General features: G+C 45.0%; 1 protein-coding gene across 1 annotated transcript in view; it reads right to left on the reverse strand.

The window, feature by feature from the left end:
* Positions 1-18,805, reverse strand: part of syne1a (spectrin repeat containing, nuclear envelope 1a) — a 125,260-nt gene that overhangs the window by 15,113 nt on the left and 91,342 nt on the right. The window contains 38 exon segments of the mRNA XM_068343403.1: positions 128-283; positions 1,667-1,792; positions 2,419-2,613; positions 2,866-3,100; positions 3,189-3,283; positions 3,361-3,508; positions 3,915-4,069; positions 4,174-4,320; positions 4,461-4,643; positions 5,132-5,336; positions 5,415-5,548; positions 5,646-5,816; positions 5,901-6,056; positions 6,264-6,419; positions 6,504-6,680; positions 6,791-6,940; positions 7,081-7,263; positions 7,374-7,506; positions 8,039-8,235; positions 8,314-8,445; positions 8,533-8,706; positions 8,783-8,983; positions 9,076-9,195; positions 9,282-9,383; positions 9,476-9,691; positions 9,786-9,959; positions 10,065-10,193; positions 10,287-10,437; positions 10,625-10,725; positions 10,840-10,971; positions 11,507-11,698; positions 12,742-12,915; positions 12,995-13,189; positions 13,358-13,519; positions 13,711-13,824; positions 14,975-15,115; positions 16,798-17,019; positions 18,632-18,775. Of these exon segments, the coding sequence (XP_068199504.1) occupies positions 128-283; positions 1,667-1,792; positions 2,419-2,613; positions 2,866-3,100; positions 3,189-3,283; positions 3,361-3,508; positions 3,915-4,069; positions 4,174-4,320; positions 4,461-4,643; positions 5,132-5,336; positions 5,415-5,548; positions 5,646-5,816; positions 5,901-6,056; positions 6,264-6,419; positions 6,504-6,680; positions 6,791-6,940; positions 7,081-7,263; positions 7,374-7,506; positions 8,039-8,235; positions 8,314-8,445; positions 8,533-8,706; positions 8,783-8,983; positions 9,076-9,195; positions 9,282-9,383; positions 9,476-9,691; positions 9,786-9,959; positions 10,065-10,193; positions 10,287-10,437; positions 10,625-10,725; positions 10,840-10,971; positions 11,507-11,698; positions 12,742-12,915; positions 12,995-13,189; positions 13,358-13,519; positions 13,711-13,824; positions 14,975-15,115; positions 16,798-17,019; positions 18,632-18,775 (6,078 nt within the window).

Below are 18,805 nucleotides of genomic sequence, written 5' to 3' on the forward strand. Positions count from 1 at the left end.
ATTATTTGTTTTACCACTTTTTTTATTCATTGAATGCTTCGACAAAGTAATTCAGACACAGCACAGAACACTTATGAAGGAAACAGAATATTATAACTTCCTGTTCATGTGACCTGTGTGAACCTACCTGGTGGCAGACCTCCTCCCATTGACGCTGGAGCAGCTGGAGGCGTTCCTGCAGGACTGTGATGTCATCTGTATTGACCACACCCTCCAAGGAGTCCCTCAGTTGGAATAAGGAAGCAAGGTCATCGGTCCAGCCCTCCACACTGCCCTGCAGCTCCTGCATCCACAGGACAAGACGAGGAATTACAATCTAATACACACAGATGAGCCCGCTGAGGTCGATCGTGTGTCTGTCTCAGGAAAAACACAGAGTACAGCTACGGCAGATTGGATGTAGCTTTGCACCCTTAAATATAATAGAGATGAATAAAAGCAGTGACTATAGAGCAACACATGAAAGAAAAAAATATCTATCATAAAATTATACCTTAGAGGAAACACAACAGCTACATTCAGCCTGATGGCAGGTGAGCTAACAAACCCTTTGAATGCTGCTGGTCGTCCGTCTCCATCACTGGGACAGTTTTGCTGTGATCATTTGTGGACCCACAGAATGTCTCCATTTCGCAACCCACACAAAAGGAAGCATATGCATAAATGCACCCCCTCTGCCTACAGCTATTCTCTCTCTCTCTCTCCCTCTCTCTCTGTCACACACACACACACACACACACACACACACACACACACACACACCCTCCCCCACTCAGCCTGTTTCCCCACCCCCTCTTTCTGTCTCTCCGATGCTGCTCTCAATTCCTCCAACCCTCAGGGAAGATGTACCATGCATGAAACATGAAGACACACAGCATCCAGTGCAAATTATGATATAAATTTTTTACACAAAATAAACAAAGGAAATGAGAGCATCATGCTTGTTCACTGCAGTAGGATATTAATCAGTGTTTACCAAGACAGATTTCTCTAAAAAATTTATTTAGAGTGCAAAATGTATGCAAATCTGCAGAAATGAAAAGCATAAGCTTGACTTTTTGTAATACAAGAAGAAAACAAACAAGGTCACACAAAAGGATCAACAGCTGACACGGAAATGCTTGTTTTGTTTTTGCAGCCAGTCTGTCTGATTATGTGTCTCCCTGCAGCCAGATTAAAGTAGTGGAAGGAGGACAAGTCTGTGTGACTGTGTATGTAGAAGAGACACAGACGGGGGGTGGGGGGGTGTGAGCATTTGAATATGATGCAGCAACTGAGAGAAAGAGTCAGCAGGAATTTTCATAGATGCAAATTAACTGGAAGGAATAAACATTTTGAATGTGTGAGACTTGTTTGTTTTGAAACAGAAAAGACTCTTGGTTTAGCCTGTCGTTTACTTCAGACACAAAAGACAAAGATTTAGTTAAAATATCTTCATTAATTAAGGCATATCAAAGCAAATGAATGTTACACAGCGTCTCAAAATAAGGAGCACGTGAACAGGTTTCAACCCTCAATGTGACTCCTTCTGGATGAGAGTGGAAATTATACCACTTTGTATTTGTAGCCCCTTTAAAGTTAGTCAAATTGAACCTGCTGCATCTTTATGTCATACAAAGCTGCCCATGAATGCTATGAAGCTATAAAGCCTTTAGGTTCTCCTCACCTTGCATCTGATTTGCTCCGAGTGCAGCTCCTCATGATGGTCTGGCAGCAGCACAGACAGCTTCCTCTTGAAGGCCCTCAGCTTCTCCAGTGATGTGTTGATGCCTTTCTCACATCGCTCCCAGTTCTTAATGCACACAAACACACACAGCACAAGTTAGAACAGAAAAAGCATTCCCATAAACACACACACAGATGCAGCTTTGTCGCAGTTAAGACGTACAATAGGTCTTAACCTGACAGGAGCACATGCACAGAGTCACACTAATCGCAAAGATGCACACAACCCACTAAGCTCTGAACCTCCCTGAACAACATTGGAGTGATACAGCAAAAACCCAACAGCCACAGAATGAACAAACAGCTTCAAGAGAGATTCTGCTCCAGAGGGTGGAGATAAAGGCTATTTTTAGATTCAGTCCAGTTCAAGATCAAATGGGGTAAAGAATTCTGAAGCAATGCAGCACAGCTGAAGAATGAGTGGTGAACTCTCAAATTCAGTTTTCAATAGCACAGATACACCTGGTACTAAAAAGGAAAAAGATTGCGGAAACAAGTTATGAGATGCACATATTTAAGGTCACGTCAATGGTTGTGAAGTTTTCAAGGAGATGTGAAAACTTGAACTTGATAAATCACTTGAAAATTGTCAAGATTCAAATCAGGCAAAAAATGTGACAATAATTCCCATAATTCAGCGCTGACGAGTAATACGAATAGGGCTTCACTATTGTGGGTGTACTTGTGTGTCACCTTGAGCAGGCCATGCAGCTCTCTCCTCTGCTGGTCCAGCCGGTGGTGGGCGTGCCTCCACCGGTCCTGAATCTCCATCAGCGTTGTCTGCAGGGACGACTCGGCCATGGCGTCGGCAGACAGCAACAGGCTCCTGCCAGCCTCCACCGTCAGAATGTAGCCCCCCTGCTGCCTGTGGAGCACCCGCTCCCTCAGCTGGAGCAGCAGGGACAGAGACAGAGTGCAGAGGGGGTGCAGGTTAACTAAGGGGGTCTAAGGCGGGAGGGGTGAGGGTTTTGTTAGCATGTCAACATGTACTTTTAATTCTTATTACTTAAACTTATACTGTAATTTTTACGTAAATCAGGAGCTTGCAGAAGAATTACGAGTATTTTAGACAAGCTGTTTTCTGAAAGTGAATTTGACTCAGGTAATGAATGAAGGATGCTGTGATCTTGTTGAACCTACCTGTATTTGATCGAGCAGGTTCCTGGCCTGCTGCAGAGCCACTGCTTCTCCAGGCTGATAAACATCTGCATCTCTGGTAACTTCTTGAAGCCACTGCAGCAGCTTCTCAGCCATTTCCTGGTAGTTCTGCCACTGGCGGACCAGGCTATCGATAATGCCTCTTCGCTGCTGGGCACGCCTCACGACGCCCTGCCACTGATTGCTTAGCAACGCAAGCTTCACGCTGAAGTCATCTCTGTTAAGAGTATGAGTGAGAATAATATGAATGTTCCTCCTGACAAATTCATTTTCTGATTGGGAAATTTGTTCTTAAGTACATTTACCCATCATCCATTTGTCCATCATCCAGCATATGATGTCCATCACCAATGATCGAGTAGAGGATCTGTTGCCTGCTGAACATTTCTGCCTGGAACAACTGCAAGGACAAGCAAGCATATTGTTATTAGTGACAGCACATGCCAACAGTCATCGGTTATCATGCACTTTTCTGACCTCGTGGTCTCTTTGCTGCTCCAGCAGACTCTGATAGTTCCCAGCAGTCTCAGCAGCCAGTTTCTGTTCAGTCTGAGTCAGGAAGTCCATCCACGCCTCACACTTCTGTAGGAAACTCTGCTGCTGGAGCAACACCGCCTGCAATTTGCTGACAGGAGCAGAGACCAGACGTCATATATTAATGGTGTTTTGATGCTAAACAACTAGTGACACTTTAGAATAAGACTAAACATATCAGAGCAAGTACATTCTTAAAAGTACATTTTTATACCCTTCAACAATACATCACGAGGGTGGTTTAATATATAAATTATTATATACTTATAAAGGCATTATCAATACCTTACTAAATAAACATAATGCCTTTAGGGCTAAATAGCTGACACAATATAAAATATTTCATTGTAATGTAATGAAATTTAAAAAACCAATGTGTGCAAAAAACAAGAACAAAGAAAACCATTTCAAAAATATACTTGTATTTATTTTGGTCGGTGTTTGTCTGCCGACTCGCTGCACAGAGTGTATAACAGAACTCTGTAGATGTGAGCTACCTGAACCTCTCAGCGAGGTGGGCACAGTGGACGACCCACGCTCTGTTGAGGCCTTGGAGCCGTTGAACATCTCTGTCAGCCACTGGCAGCCTGTACACCAACTCATTAACCCGCTCCAGGTCTGGACACAGACTGCTCAGCTTCAGCAGGTGAACCTGGGAACACATTGTGACTCACTGTTAGTACGCCAGGACAAGAAAAGCATCAGATGTTAAAGCTCAAGAACATAATAACAACCAAGACAGCAGCGTTTTCACACCTTCAGTTTTTCCATCCGTGTCTGAACCACAGTGAGCTCTGGTGAGCCCACCGGGTCAGACTCCTTCAGCACCTGTTCAGCTTCCTCTGCTGTTCGGATCAATGTATCCAACTGTTCTCTGAAACCCTCGCAAGCTTGAGATCCAGACTGCAAACAGCAAGACAGGCCAAATGAGAATGCAGACGTGATACTCCCTTTACCATATCTGCTTAGTTAAATAAAAATGTTCTGTGTTGGAAGCAGTGTGTGTGTGTGTGTCACTGCCCACCAACCTCTGCTTTTACTACCTGCAGTACTTCCTGTTGTCTATGAAGAGCACACGCCATTGTTGCTAGGTGATGTGTGAGTGACAGGTGGTCAGACTGGAGGGCTGCCAATGAGGACGCCTCCACTTGGCTCCTCAGCTGTTCCCCCAGAGCCTGAAGCTGTTGGACTGACTGCTGCACTGAGACCTGGTCACCAAGGCAGGTCTGCAAACATAAAGGTTTGGAAATTAGAGACATGGCTTATCAAAATGTTAAGACTTTTTGGTGCTTATTCTGATTAATTATGCAAGGGGACTACATATTATCAAAGGAGAGTGACTGTTGAGACACAACATTCCGACAAAGAAGAGCAAAAAGAAAAAATATATTATTAAATGTGTCTGTAGATATCTCCCATGTGACAAGTGCAGCATAACACCAGGGGACCCCCGCAGGGTAAATCAGGGATCTGTCTTTCCCTTTACAGTCTCCTTTTCAAAAGGCTCTTGTTAAACAATGCTGTGAATCTACATTCAAGTAGACAAAGAGGGGGGGTGGAGTTTGGTATGCTGCAGAGGGGAGAGAGGTTAATGCAGCCTCAGGACTAACTGAAGAGACTAAAGGAGACGAATGCAAACGGGAGAAAGTTAAAATATGATGATTAACACTGAAGAAATTTTGATTCTGTAATGTGTGGTCCCCTCTCTGCTCACGCTGCAGTCCTTTATCCAGGTGCTGCTCTCCTCCTCTGTGATCTCCCGGTCGGTAGCTGTCTTCAGGAGGCGGTCAGTCCTCTCCTGTTGCTTCTGTACCGCCGCCACACACTGGACATACAACGACTTGTAGCGATGCCACAAACCCAGCAGCGATTTGCTGCTCCTCAATTGCTCTGAGATCTGCTCCAGTAGATGATTCCACCTAGAGGAGGAGGAGAAGCCTGTGGTTATGACCTGACGTCAGCTTTACAGTCTCTCATGTGTCTAATGCCATCCCTACCTTATGTTGACGTCCTGAAGGGCTCCGTTGAGCGTTTGCACTACGGATGGATGGCACTCTTTCAACAACTGGGAGGTGATGGAACCAAACTTCCTCAGGCTGCTCTCCTGTTTATCCATCTCCTCCTGTAGGCTCTGATAAATGGACACAAACTTTAAGTCAATATTAACTTTAATTTGAATGACCACTTCTTCAAAATTAACAGGGGAGTCTATTTTCTTTACTCCTCACCTCCAGACTCTCCACTTGCAGCTTTATTGCCTCTAAAGATCCATTGAGAAGGCGCAGCCTGGACACAGTGTACCTCCCCTCCATCAGGTAACCGTTAATCTCTTCCGAAGCTCGCCGGTACAACGTCCACTGCTCCAGCACTGACCGCAGGCTCCCCTTCAACTGACTTATCTGATAGGAAGTTTAGACAGACTGTCAGACACAAAGGGATAACTAAATCAGCAGTCATGAGAGTTAAAGATATAACCAGCCTACCAAGTGGTCTAAATGACCCCAGGACTGGTTCACGCCTTTCAGAGTCTCCTTTACAACCAAGCAGGCAGCTCCTTGCTTGTCCTGGATGAGAGCTTTTCCTCGTTCCTCCATTTTGTCTAGATCCTTCTCTTTTTCCTTCACTAATTCCTCCAACTCCTGCAACAACAAACTCCGTTTTGATTCCCAGGATTCTAGACATCATTAAAACAAACTATCATGAGAGAAGAGGATGCAAAGGACAGGGCTAGATGGAGGCAATTGATTCGCTGTGGCGACCCCTGAAGGGAAAAGCCGAAAGGACAAGAAGAAGAAGTTCAAACCAACTATCAATGTGTGGCCCACGAAGCACTGACGCATGCGTACCTGACAATCTTTAAGTGCATTCTGCACTGATGCTACATCCTCTATCCTGTGCCTCTTCTTCAGTTTCTCCTCCTGTACAGCGATCCAGGTTCTCAGTGCCTGAACTCCATTTTCATGCTCCAACCAGCTTTCCAAGAGTCCTTCCAAAAGCTGAATCTAAAATGCAAGCACAGTTCAGAGCAACTTAGTCAAAAAATGATGTAAGAACATTCCAGATCAAGATCTTGACTATGCAGTTACCTTTTCAGTAATAAGCCCCTGCAGAATTTGCCATCGTCTGTTCATTGCTCCCAGCTTCTCAGCAAAGTCTGTTTTGTCGCTGCGCTTTCCTTCAACATCCTGACTGCTGATCTGCAGCACTGACTGGTTTACAAAGTCCACTGTCAGCTGTTTGCAGGTTAGATCTATGTGGAAACCCTGTGAAATGAAATGATGTGATGAGGCTGAAGAGGTAAGACCTGAATGGTGTCACTATTCAATCTTTAAGAGTTAATACACAAAGCAGTTTTTTTTGGGGTTTTTTTTACCTTGTACTTCTGTAAGAAGTTCTGAACCACCTCTGAACCTACAGCTTCCAGTATTTTGTCCTGGTCCTTTTCTATGATGTTCTCCATGAGAGAGATCCAGCTCATCAGCTCTGCGATGGCGTGCCGGGATGCCAGCTTCTCCATCTGCAACTAAAGAATGAGAGCACAGGGCTTATACAAAATGAAATACTATCAACAACTAAGTCATGGTAAAGCTAATATCCGCTAACCTCATGTGTAAGCACTGCAACTAAGCAGGGACTAGTATTAAAGTACTGCTATGCTCAGACCTGGTGCAATTTCTCTTGGACTACAGGGATCCGAGTGAGTAGCTCGGCCCACTGGGTGTCGATCTGGCCCAGTGCTGCCCTCAGACCGGCTGTGTCCACCCTTTTCAACCGTAGGAGTTGGTTGCCGGTGCTCAGCACTGATGAACGCAAAGATGACTTAGCATCCACTTCTTTGGAAAACTCCTTTCAGAAACAAAATGAAAGAGTTGGAATCTCACTATGAATGTTAATAAAGTAAATGGGATTATTACGTCTGTGGTCAGGCTTGCTGATCATGTGATCATCAAACTAACCAGGAAGGCACAGAGGTGGTCTCTGACAGTCTCCAGCTCCTGAGGAACTGTCACTGACTGGGTGGTCCAGAACTCCAGCTGGCCCAGAGCGGACTGTAACCAGTGGCTCAGCTCCGCTGACTCTCGCTGGTACCTGAAATACATGACAGGACAAAAATCTGATATTTACTTCAAGTTTGTCTCATCTTTTGAATGAGTTTCACTGTATTCAACCTCAAAGTATGGCAACGGGACCAAAGAACAAATTTAGAGAGCACTCAGAATGTCCATATATCTAGCAAGAGCATTTTTGAATATAGTACTACTATGGTGATGCCATGGCTGCCAATTCCAATCTGGTTCCATTAAATAATAACTCTTCTAATGTAGCTCCTGTATGAAAAAGCTTCAACTACTTGGAAATGTCATCAACACATCCAGCCAATCAGAAGCAGAGTAGAACCGATCTCAGTATCGATTAATACCATCTTCTGGATAAGTCTCACAAACGCAATCACATTCCATTCTCCCAGGGCTCATCTTTTTACAGACTCATGAAAATCCTGTTTAAAAATACACACACAAGTAAACCAATCACATGACCTCCTCATACTTTTGTTAGTGGAGGTAACTGACTCATAGCTACACACTTCCAAGACAAACTCAGATATCTTTTACATGCATACCTGCTCCAGTGTTTCAGCGTGGAATCCAGGCGATGCAGCTCCTTGTTAACCTTGGTGGTAGAGGACAGCCAGTGTTCACCCAGCTGTGTCAGCTGGTTCTCCAGGTCTGAACAGCTGACTGACAGGAGAAGCCTCTTGGCCTCCTCCAGGACCTGGTACAGCTGGGGCTGATGGTCTGTCAGCCTGGCCTTGAGATGCTAGAGGACAAAGAATAATGAGCTCTTCAATCTGCTTCACTCCATCTTTTTGCACCCCGTCCAGGTGATGTTTCCTACCTGGTAGAGACTGATTCTTTCAACAAGTCGTTCTTCTGTCTCCTCCACCAGGCCCACTGTGGGGATGCTGCACTCCACAGCCTCCAGCTGCTTACAAAGAGCCTGGTAGTTCTCCACAAGCCTGCTCCAAGACTGAACAAGAGAATAAAGTTAAGGCAGTTCAAATCATGTTCAAGATTCATTCAACTGAACTGAATTGGCTCTCCCGCTCCTTCCTACCTCCAGAATGCCCTCCAGCTCAACTCCTCTCCTGTGGGCCTGTTTGAGAACACTGTGGGCTAAGACCATTGTCTCCTCTAGAGCCTGGCTTTCACTCTGTACCACCAGACCAGATACCTTACTGTAGAACGTCTGGGTGAGGATCATATGGCATTCCAGGCCTTGGAAAAACTCCTGTATTTATATGGAAGAAGGAATTTAGTCTCTAAATGAGCAAAATTTTTGTACGCAGCATTTCAGTGCCCCTTACTTTGTGCTTGTCCAGTAACATCTGGACCTCTAGGACAGAACCCACAGTCATCTTCTGGTCAGCTGTCATCTTATCCTGGGCAGTGTCCACCAGGTCGGTGAGATCACGGAGTGCAGCTTCATACTGAGCCTTAAGAGACAAGCCGTGGTTCAGGCTGCTGCGTCTGGAGCCCAGCATTAGCACCAGCTCCTCATATGCATCCTGCACAAATCCAACAACACGTAAAGCATAAAAAATATCACAGGCAAACAGAGTAAGAGAGAAAAAAAGTTACGCTGCTAATTGGATCATACCTGTAGTTTGAGAAGTTCTTGATTGGAGACTTGGTCTGATTTGAGCCTGTCTGCTCTGCTTTTCACCTCAGTCATCCTCTGCTCGAACTCTCTCAGACTGTCCTCAACCTCTGACAGTAACTGAAAAAGATGCATCATATTTAATGAAATCTCTCGGAAGCCAAAACTAAATTCACTACACGTGTGGCATTCATATGCTTCCATACCTCTATCTGTTTGGATGCTGGTCTGTCTGCAGTGCCAGTAATTTTCTGCAGCAGCTGGTGTTTACTCTCAGTCAGTGTTGTGAACAGAAGTCTGAGTTCATTCTAAAAAGAGTGACACAAAACACATTCACATAAAATAAAGCAAATGCGATTGATCAGAATCACACACTTGCTATCACAGTTTGCCATTGTACCTGGAAGGTTGTGTGTTCCTGCAGCTTGTCTCTCATATTGTCACAGTGTTGTTCTAGGGTGGAGTCCAGTAGCCCCATCCTCTCTTGCAGGCCTTCTAGTGTGTCCTCCATCAGGGCCTGCTCCTCTCCACCACACAGCCGGCCCGCTCCTCCACCCAGAAGGTCTCTGCATAGGTTCACCTCTCTGGTCATCTCTTTCAAATGTTTATTTAAACCCTGTAGGGAAGAATGAGAACAGTGACATAGCTCATGGTTTATAATCTATCCAGTAGATATGAGATTATGTTGTCAGTTAACTTTATTGTCGTACCTCTAGATTGGTGAGTTGCGACTCGGTATCTTCAGAAAGCAGGACGGGACCAGAGAGCAGATGGTTTTCAGCTGAATCCAACCAGGAGGAAGCAGCTGAAACCGCAGCATACAGGTCCTGTTGGACTGCAGCTCCTTCTATAGATGCTATCAGATTACTGTCACCACTGGCTTTCTGTGAAGAAGAAGAAAAGATTTACCCAGTGCATTGAAAGCTGCTCGCGAAGATGTGTTTGTTCTTTTTATTCAGAGACAGAACTTAATTGGAGATTTGATTTACTTCTTGTGAAATTCTTTCCAGAGTCTGACTGCAAGCCTCAAACAAAGTTCTGGGAGAACAGGAGCCCTGGCCGACAGACTCCCTTCTAAACACCACTCCAGGACTGGACAGGTGAAAACGTTGGATGACCTGCACATCACAGCAAAAATAAAGGTGTAAGAAAAACATGGAGATTCAGTTAACAGCAAATGAAGGCGGGTTTTCAAGAATGTCAATTCATACTGGGCTGAACTGTTCCTGCTCCAGGGAGTTGAGGGAGAGCTGCAGCTTGGTGCTCTGGTCTTTGTTCAGGTTTTCCCAGCGCTGTTTCAGCTGGTCAAAAGGAGACACGATCTCAGCCTCAAGCAGAATTCCTCCTGGGATGGATACCTCACTACAGGAGCGAGAGGAGGACATCGTGAGGAGAGACCACATTGTCTAGTTAAGTGCTTACCTGTACACTTTAACAAGTGGAACTGCAGAATATTAAGTACAATACATACAGCATGTTAAATGAACAGAAACCACAGAAACATTTGTATATTCTGTAGATAACAACATAAAAGCAAGTAGAAAAGTACCTGTCCCCGTTGGGCATGCTGTGTTGGCTGAGAAGCTCCTCTCCTACATTGGCTACAGACTGGAGCAACCTTCTCTGCTCGGCTACTTGTTCCTGCAGCACCTGGGACGTCATCAAAGGTCATAAACATGTTATTAAATCGAAGGACAGAGTGGTCAAATAAGCTCAGTCCAGAGCCACAGAAACGACACCAGCTAAAGGTTTTTGTTTCCTTACCCTCTGTCGTAGCAGGCTGTCGTGATGCTGCTGTGCGCGCGTGGATCTGGCCTGAGAAAGCCAGTCCTGAACATTAGGACTCTGGGACAAAGAGGAGTCTGGTTCACTGTCTTCCTGCTCCTGCAATGAACCCTGGGAAAAATAGAGGAGGGATCTAAAAGTTACATGCTCAAACCAAAAAAATGGAGAGAAAAGGAAAGGAAAACTACATTTTAATATGCTAAACACACTGTTAACAAATAATTTTATTAATGAGTAAATATAAGTATTAGCGAAAAAACACCCTAGGAGGGCAGCAGTCAAGATTTCGTTTTAAGAAAGAAAGTATGGATTAAAATCTGATTTTTCCATACTGGGACAAAAACCACAAAGCAAAAGGCCAAAGTGCCATGTCATCAGAAACACACCTGCAGTACATTTAGCTTTAGCATGTGATGACGTAGCATCCTTTTGTCTGTTGTTAGAGGCCCATTGTCAGACAAACAGACTCTTGTTGTGCCATTGTGGAAAACAGAGGATTTTCATGAAGGAGCATGACCTTTAGCACACAAAGCTACTATTGATGTGGTTGCACAGAGAAACAGACAGAGCCACCGCAGAATGAAAACAAGTGAAAGCGGGGGAATGTGGAGCAGATGAGAGTGTGTTGGTGAAACTGTGAGCTCACCTGTATGTCAACCTGCTTGTCCTGCAGCATCTGCTGCAGCTCCATCAGGCTGTCTTTGAGGGAGTGCAGTTTGAAGGTGAGCTGCTCCGCCTCCCCCTTGGTCTCACCCCGGCCCTCCAGCAGCAGGCTCTCGCTGTGGACGGACAGCTCGGACAGATATGACACCTTCTGCTCAATCTCGTAGAGCATGTTCTGGAAGACAAGAGTTACAGTTGGTAAATTAAATGAAGCAGAATTCTAAAATAACCGTCTCACAATCTGGACCGCTCACAGTGTACCATCTATTTAACCTAGTTATCCTGATTCTTCTGGTTTATAAATGATCAATGTTGTTGTTTATTAAATGGTTATAGAAATTTAATAATATAGAAATAAACATAAGTTCAGAAACCCCTGTGTGGAAAAACTTCTCTTTTGTCTGTAGTTGCTACTCTTACAATCTGTCTAATCTCTTGTACCTCCTCAAATGCTGCCCAAACCACTGGTCATAAACTGCAGTAATCTCAGACAGTTTTTACCCCCCGGAGAGGAGGATCCGTATGGATCTGAGGCCTGAGCCCACAGGAGCCATATGTTAGCTGTAATGAGCTTAATGCCTCTCAGCTGCTACAAACGCATTATAAACACTTCCGTACACTCACAGGACAAACATTATACCTACTGAGAAGCTGATTATGGTGCATCTTCAGACAAATAATTAAACATTTGTCTGCTGATCTAAATTAGACATCTAAACGTGTTTTCACATTAAGGTGTCTAATTATCCCACTTTTAAAAAAGACAGTGCTACCATAGGAATGCCATGATGGGCAAAAACTATGTTGAAGGGCTATTGAGGAGGGTAATCAGAGCCATATACTTGGTCACATGACCCAAATCCCAATCCCATCTCATCCTATAAAAGTGCCCATTTGATGGCCTCCTCTTGTGTTCTGTAATGAAATATTCAGCTATTTGAGGACAAACTGAACAAATGACTAAAACAGAACCAGCAATGAGATACCGAAGAATCCAAGGACGAGTGTTCATCTCTGAGCAAAGACTCAGACATGTACTTCACTTTAGCCTTTGGTAGCTCGCTCTCAGCAACACATACCAACTTTTATACTCCTAGGGTAGAGAGGAATTCAAACAGGGTTGTTCTTGATAAGGAAATGTCTGCATCAAGTGGTCATCAAGACATCCTAGAAATATTAATAAAACAAGCTGGACATTTTTCACTGCTCAATCCTAACCTGACAGTCAATGAGCTGCTCCTCCATGTCCAGGTCTTCGTTTAGGGGCTGGAGGGCAGAGGTCAGAGTGGCTCGAGTGCTGAGGAGCCAGTGGTCCAGCTCCTCGGCCTCGCTGTGGTATCGCTGCAGGGCCTGTTCCTGTCGCTGCTCCTCCAGCTGCTCGCTCAGTCTCTCCTGCAGGAGGAAGCGTTAACAGACTGTGTAAATACCAACAGCATGGAGATGTAACTGAACGCCACGTTTGAGCACCCACCTCTAGCAGTTGCCGTTTCCCAGAGGCCTTCATTCTGATGGTGGCCATCCTCTCTCCCAGTACAGTGAGTGTAGACTGAAGCGCCAGCTGATCGCCAGCCTCTCCGTCATTATCACCACCTGCCAGCTCTTCAGAGAAACACATCTGTAACTCGCTGATCTCCTCCTGCAGCATCAGGATCTCATCCATCAGAGCCTGTACAGCCATGAGAAAAGTGTGGGAGGAGAAGCAAAGACAGAAGTCTGAGAGATCGAACATCTGAAGACTGGTTTTATTAATTTTGACCAAAGTTGCTCATTTAACTGTGATCATTTGTTTTATATCTGTCTCTATATTATGTCTATTCTGTGCTGCTTCTCTGACCTGGTGTGCAGCCATCTGGCTCTCGGGACTCTTATTGGGTTCCAGTCCCTCGTTGAGCGCTCCCTCAATGAATTCCATTTTAGTGGAGATGGACTGGAGGGACTCCTGATACTGCTGCTGCCTCTCCAGAGCTTCGTACAGACTTTTCTGCTTCTCACTGATCTGTGTAAACAGTATTAGAAATGGAAGAATGACTTAACAATGAAGAGAAAGACCCCCAAACTATCATGTGATTTGCTGTAGGAGGGACAGTTCAAGCCAATTTGATTTCCCCATTAATAAAATATAAAATCTGTTTTGACATTAGTGTAGTTTTACTACAAAGTCTTAAGCATAGATGAATCTTGACGCACCACATTCTTCAGTGTCTCCCAGGATCTTTGCAGGTCATCCAGGTTAGCGCTGCTGGCCTCCATGGACGGCTCGTACAGCTCCTGGAGGGGGGCTCGGCACAGAGCGCCTCGACCCTGTAGCAGAACAACACGGTGAGTGTGTCGAGTTCAGTCACATGTAAGAGTGAAGCACAGTGTGGACATGGAACTGGGATGTGCTGACACAGGCTGGAAACAATGATTATGGATATTCACAAAAATTGAGGATGAGACATGTGAAGTTAGTAACACATTATGCAGATATTTATTAGAGTTTAAAGCAGAAATTGCAGCTAAATTTAGAAATCCTTCAGTTATTGGTAAAGCTACATCTCTTATCATCAATCAAGTTTTATTTATATAGCGCTTAATCATGGCAACATTTCAAAGCGCAACAGACATTTAAAAGCGCTTGAGGAATCAATTCCTCCACAACCTCACCTACTTGAACAGAAAGAATGTGGACTAACATTTAACATGACAACTCTGACTTGTGAGGCAGACATGTTTGTATTTTGACTTACTTTAAAGTCTGCTTTGAACAGCTGAGCTTAGCAACACATCACAAGACAGAAATACATCTTAGGATAACAGCTAAAACCTCTGTTGACCCTTAGTATTTTTACCACTCCTTCACCGCTGTGTCATTTTAAAATCAAATTTATGCAGATTTAGCTGATTTAGCTATCTTTAGAAAATGCCACTCACTTATTGCTTAGTGACAAAGAAAGTGGCAACAAATTTTCCTCAGCAAAGAAAATATGCAGAAAAGAGAAAAACTAAAAAAAACAACAACAACCTGACAAACAAGGAGAGCAAGGGAAGCACAGCAACTCTCCAGCTGTCTCAAACACCCACTGTGTTCATAGCTGTCATGATTAGGGGGGTGGGGGGGTTACGGTTTGCTGCATTGTATTATCAGTGCAGGGTGACGGGTTGGACTGGAGCATCTTCACAAGACTCACTTGGTGCAAGAAGCATTAGTGTTGTGAGAATAAATGCAACACAACCCTCAGTTTGTATGCGGTATTGGTATTGGGCACAAATAAAGATGCTGGATAAGGTCAAGTGCAGTTTAATAAAAATAATCAGATTATTTCATCATGTGGGAATTTACTGCCTGTGACTCATTAAGATGGACCCGTACTGGTTGAGGTGGTGTGAAATGAATGGATTCACTTTGGGAACGGAGCAGGTGATGCTGGAGGGCAGCTGGAAGGTCACCAGGGTGGGGGCTTGGCAGTACCTGGTTAAGAGGAGCATCAGCATGAGCCCCTGGGGAGGGGGAGCGGCAGGCAAGGGGAGAGGAGACCTCGCTGTTGGTACCCTCCTCCCCTGACTCCTCTGTCACGGGAGAGAGGAGTGTGTGGCAGCGCCCGGCTGTCATCTGACCACATGTGCACCGCACGGTAAACACACACATCCAAAGAAGCAGGTGGAGGAAGAGGGAGGGAAGAGAAAACGCCCCAATCAAAACAGAGGAAAATGAAGAGGGAGAGGAGAGAGCATACAAATTAATGGGGGGAGTGAAGGTTAAGCAGATTGCAGTGAGCACCTTGCTGATTAATTAGATAGTGAGTAATCAAGTAACAACCAGTTAGATCATATTACTGCTGGGGTATCAAATGCTGCCAGAGATCAGAACACACACTTCCTGTCCAGCCTGTAGCTTATTGCTTGGCTGGTGGATGAGACACAAGGACTTCACAGGTTACATCAGGGGAAAGGAACGACCACGTCAAGGAAGCGGACACACACACACACACACAGACACACACACACACACACACACACACACACACACACACACACACACACACACACACACACACACACACACACACACACACACACACACACACACACACACACACACACACACACACACACACACACACACAGTGTGGCTTCAGTTTCAGGAGTCATTTCCTCTCCATTACAGACGAATTTCCTTTTAAGTGGCATCCAGATGTAATCCATATCACAGACAGGCTTTAATGCATTCCTTCATATTAAAATTACGTTTTACAGGCAATTAAGGGAAAGGCTAATTCAGGAACGGCATTAAGATAGTAACAGCATGTTCAACATCAGAGGACTCCACATTAACACCGTGGAGACGTCCTGGGAATAGGAACTGGAAAATCACCGCCCAAACTTAAACCAAGCATTGCAAAGTGATGACATCAAACGGAGACTGGGTTAGCAGTTACACTGCAGCAGCAGCACAGTAAGCAGCTGCTCCACCAGAAGCACAATTGTCTGTGTGTCTCTATGCTTCAGAGCAGCAGAGCTGAAATGTGATCCAAGCTGTCTTTTGGCAGCTGATGCAGAACTCTGCTGACAGACTGGGACCTCGCTGTATTCTGAGAACTTCTTCCCAGGCTTCATGATGCAACTCAACGCAACGAGAAGCATCAGAACACACTTGGGTTTATGCAGCCGGGCTAGAACACAATGGCAGCAGCAGCACAACAGTGAAGGACTCCTAGCGACTTATACACACAGACTTATCACGCTCTACTGGGACACAAACACTCATTCAGTTACATCCTGTTTCCTGGCCTGCTGAGACCAAACACACCACAAACAACAGCGACAGCAAAGAAGCACACAAATCTGACTCAGACAAGAAAAACACAGAAAAGTCGCAGTGAACTTTCTTTGTTTGTTGAACGATTGAGCCCAGAATGAAGACCGGAGCAACAGTCAGACATATGGAGGCTAAGAAGAAGCTCAGTGACACAGCACAGACGGCCCAGCTGCCGGGAGCGCGAAGAAACACAATACTTCTGAATAGACGAGGTCCTGCAGCCCAGTGGAAGCACTAACTTCATTCAGGGGCCCACATATTTCACATATTAGCATATAAGTAACTTGTAATTAACTTTCTATATTGTTTCTTGGATAAATATGAGTACAAAAGTTGCAGCTGTAACCATTACTGTCCAAAGTTTAGTTGGTTACCATGACATCTAGAGGATCCCTGAAGATCCATGAAGTCCACTTCAGAACAGCGTTATGAACATGCCCGTTTTTGGTGTGCCCTAAAAATGCCTTGCCACTCACCATGACAACGGAGGGGTGTGCTGGGAGCTGCTTCTGGGCGGCGGTTGGTATAGCGCTAGGCAGCTCCTCATCACTCAGCTCCTCCATGCCGTCAGAAAGGCCCTCCACCTCGCTGACCGTCAGCAGCATGGTGGCGTGTTTGGCCTTCACTGTCAGCATCTTACACTTGGAGTGGAGGGAGGCGATCTGCTCCTGGTAGCCACGAATCTTCTGGGCCAGCTCCTGTCAAAACATCCCCCCCGACACAGAAAACACCACCGACCCCAGTGGTCAGACTGTGTTTCAGTCCACAATGGAAGATTAACAGTTCCTGGTTGAATCAGATCCTGGGAACAGATGCTGGATCAATGCTGAACATGGTGCCGGTGAAACACAGATGAGGTGGAGTGAATGCATTCTCCTCTCCTTGGTCTCCTGCTTCTGGCTCCACAGAGTGTAAGCGTGGAAAGAGAAAAGAACTACCTCACTCTCCCCCCTCTCTCTCTTTTCTATCTCTGAGCCAATCAGAACAGCACAAATGTGGGTGACTCAGTGCAGCGGTGAAGCCAACAGCCTGGATGTTTGGTTGTGAGAGACCTTAGCAGAAATAGTTCAAAATCCCTCAGACACTCCCTCTGGTACGCATACACAAATGGTAAGAAAAAACAGGAAGTGACCTCAGAGCAAGCACCCCCTCTTCCTCCACCAGTCCTACAGGCAGGTCCCTTTTGACGGAGAAAGAGCCGTGAAGAGGGAGGGAGTGTTCAGGGAGGAAGAATGACATAGACGGTGTCAAATTACAGCTATGCTATGAACGAGCAGACCAGCGGCTCCTCCCCTCTTCCTCCTCCTCCTCCTCCTCCTCCATCTGTCCCGCAGATGGTCAATGCACTGATAATCGGGTCATGTGACTAACTGGGCCAGTGGAAGCGAATTTAGCTCTGTGTTTAGCTTAGAGATCAATCTCAGATGTGGTCATGTCAAGTCATTCTGCAGCAGACTACAAATATCAATCAGAGTAAAATATCTGCTAATAGATGACTTCAGTTCACATCTGTCAGAATTATACAGGAATAAGATTGAAATAAAAATTCATTTGATCCGTTTTTCTCTGCAGGTCTTCAGCCCTCCCCTCTCTGAGTACAGGAGATCAAACACTTACTCAGCAAAGAAAAACTGCAAAAAAGAGGGCAGGGCTTAATATGCAGGCAAAACCAAAGCGGACACCCTCACCCTCATAATGTAGTGTATGTAGATTACATTACACGTGCCATCAGATAAAAGAGGAATGACTGTTGCATGGACTTGTAGAGGCACCACACAGTGTTGTGTGCAGTTTTCTTTCTACTGGATCAACCATTTATTCTCCTTTACATTATTACAAGTACAGGAACCACATGAGGACTCAAACACTGCTTCTCTCACTTCTGTGGAGTTGACGTTGGGCTCTTTAGAATAATCTATTTTTAGACACCAGCATAATATTTATATTTGCATGTCCGACGAGGCGTTCTCTGAGGCAGGAATTATTTCTAAAGCATGATCTGACTAATCTGATAAAATCTCTAGAGCTATTGCTGCTCCTTCATCGACTACACTGACAGGACAACCTGCACATGCAAAGAATACACAGACAGACAATCAGGACTCTTGTCTCGAAGCCTGTCGTCACATGTCTGTGTCTCAGCTGCTAAACTTCCATTCAAGGACGTTTTCGTGCTGCAGCATAGGATGACATTTCAGACTACTGTATGCCTGATGGAATTAATGTCACATAATAATTTAAAGCTTAAGTGATCACATGCATTATCTGCAAACATTATAATAAATACAGTAGAGTCAAAGTGTGTCTCACCTCATGGTGGTGGATCTGAGCTTGAAGTTCTTGTATGTTACTAGTGGACACAGGCCGATCTTGAATGATGCGGTAAGCTTCCTCTATTAACCTCTGGAGGTTCTTCACTTCCTGTTCATACTGCTCATACTGCACCACGGCCTCCTGGGAAATAGGAACCATAGTAAGGTGAGT

This window comes from Antennarius striatus, chromosome 19, assembly GCF_040054535.1.
Source record: "Antennarius striatus isolate MH-2024 chromosome 19, ASM4005453v1, whole genome shotgun sequence".
NCBI lineage: Eukaryota > Metazoa > Chordata > Actinopteri > Lophiiformes > Antennariidae > Antennarius > Antennarius striatus.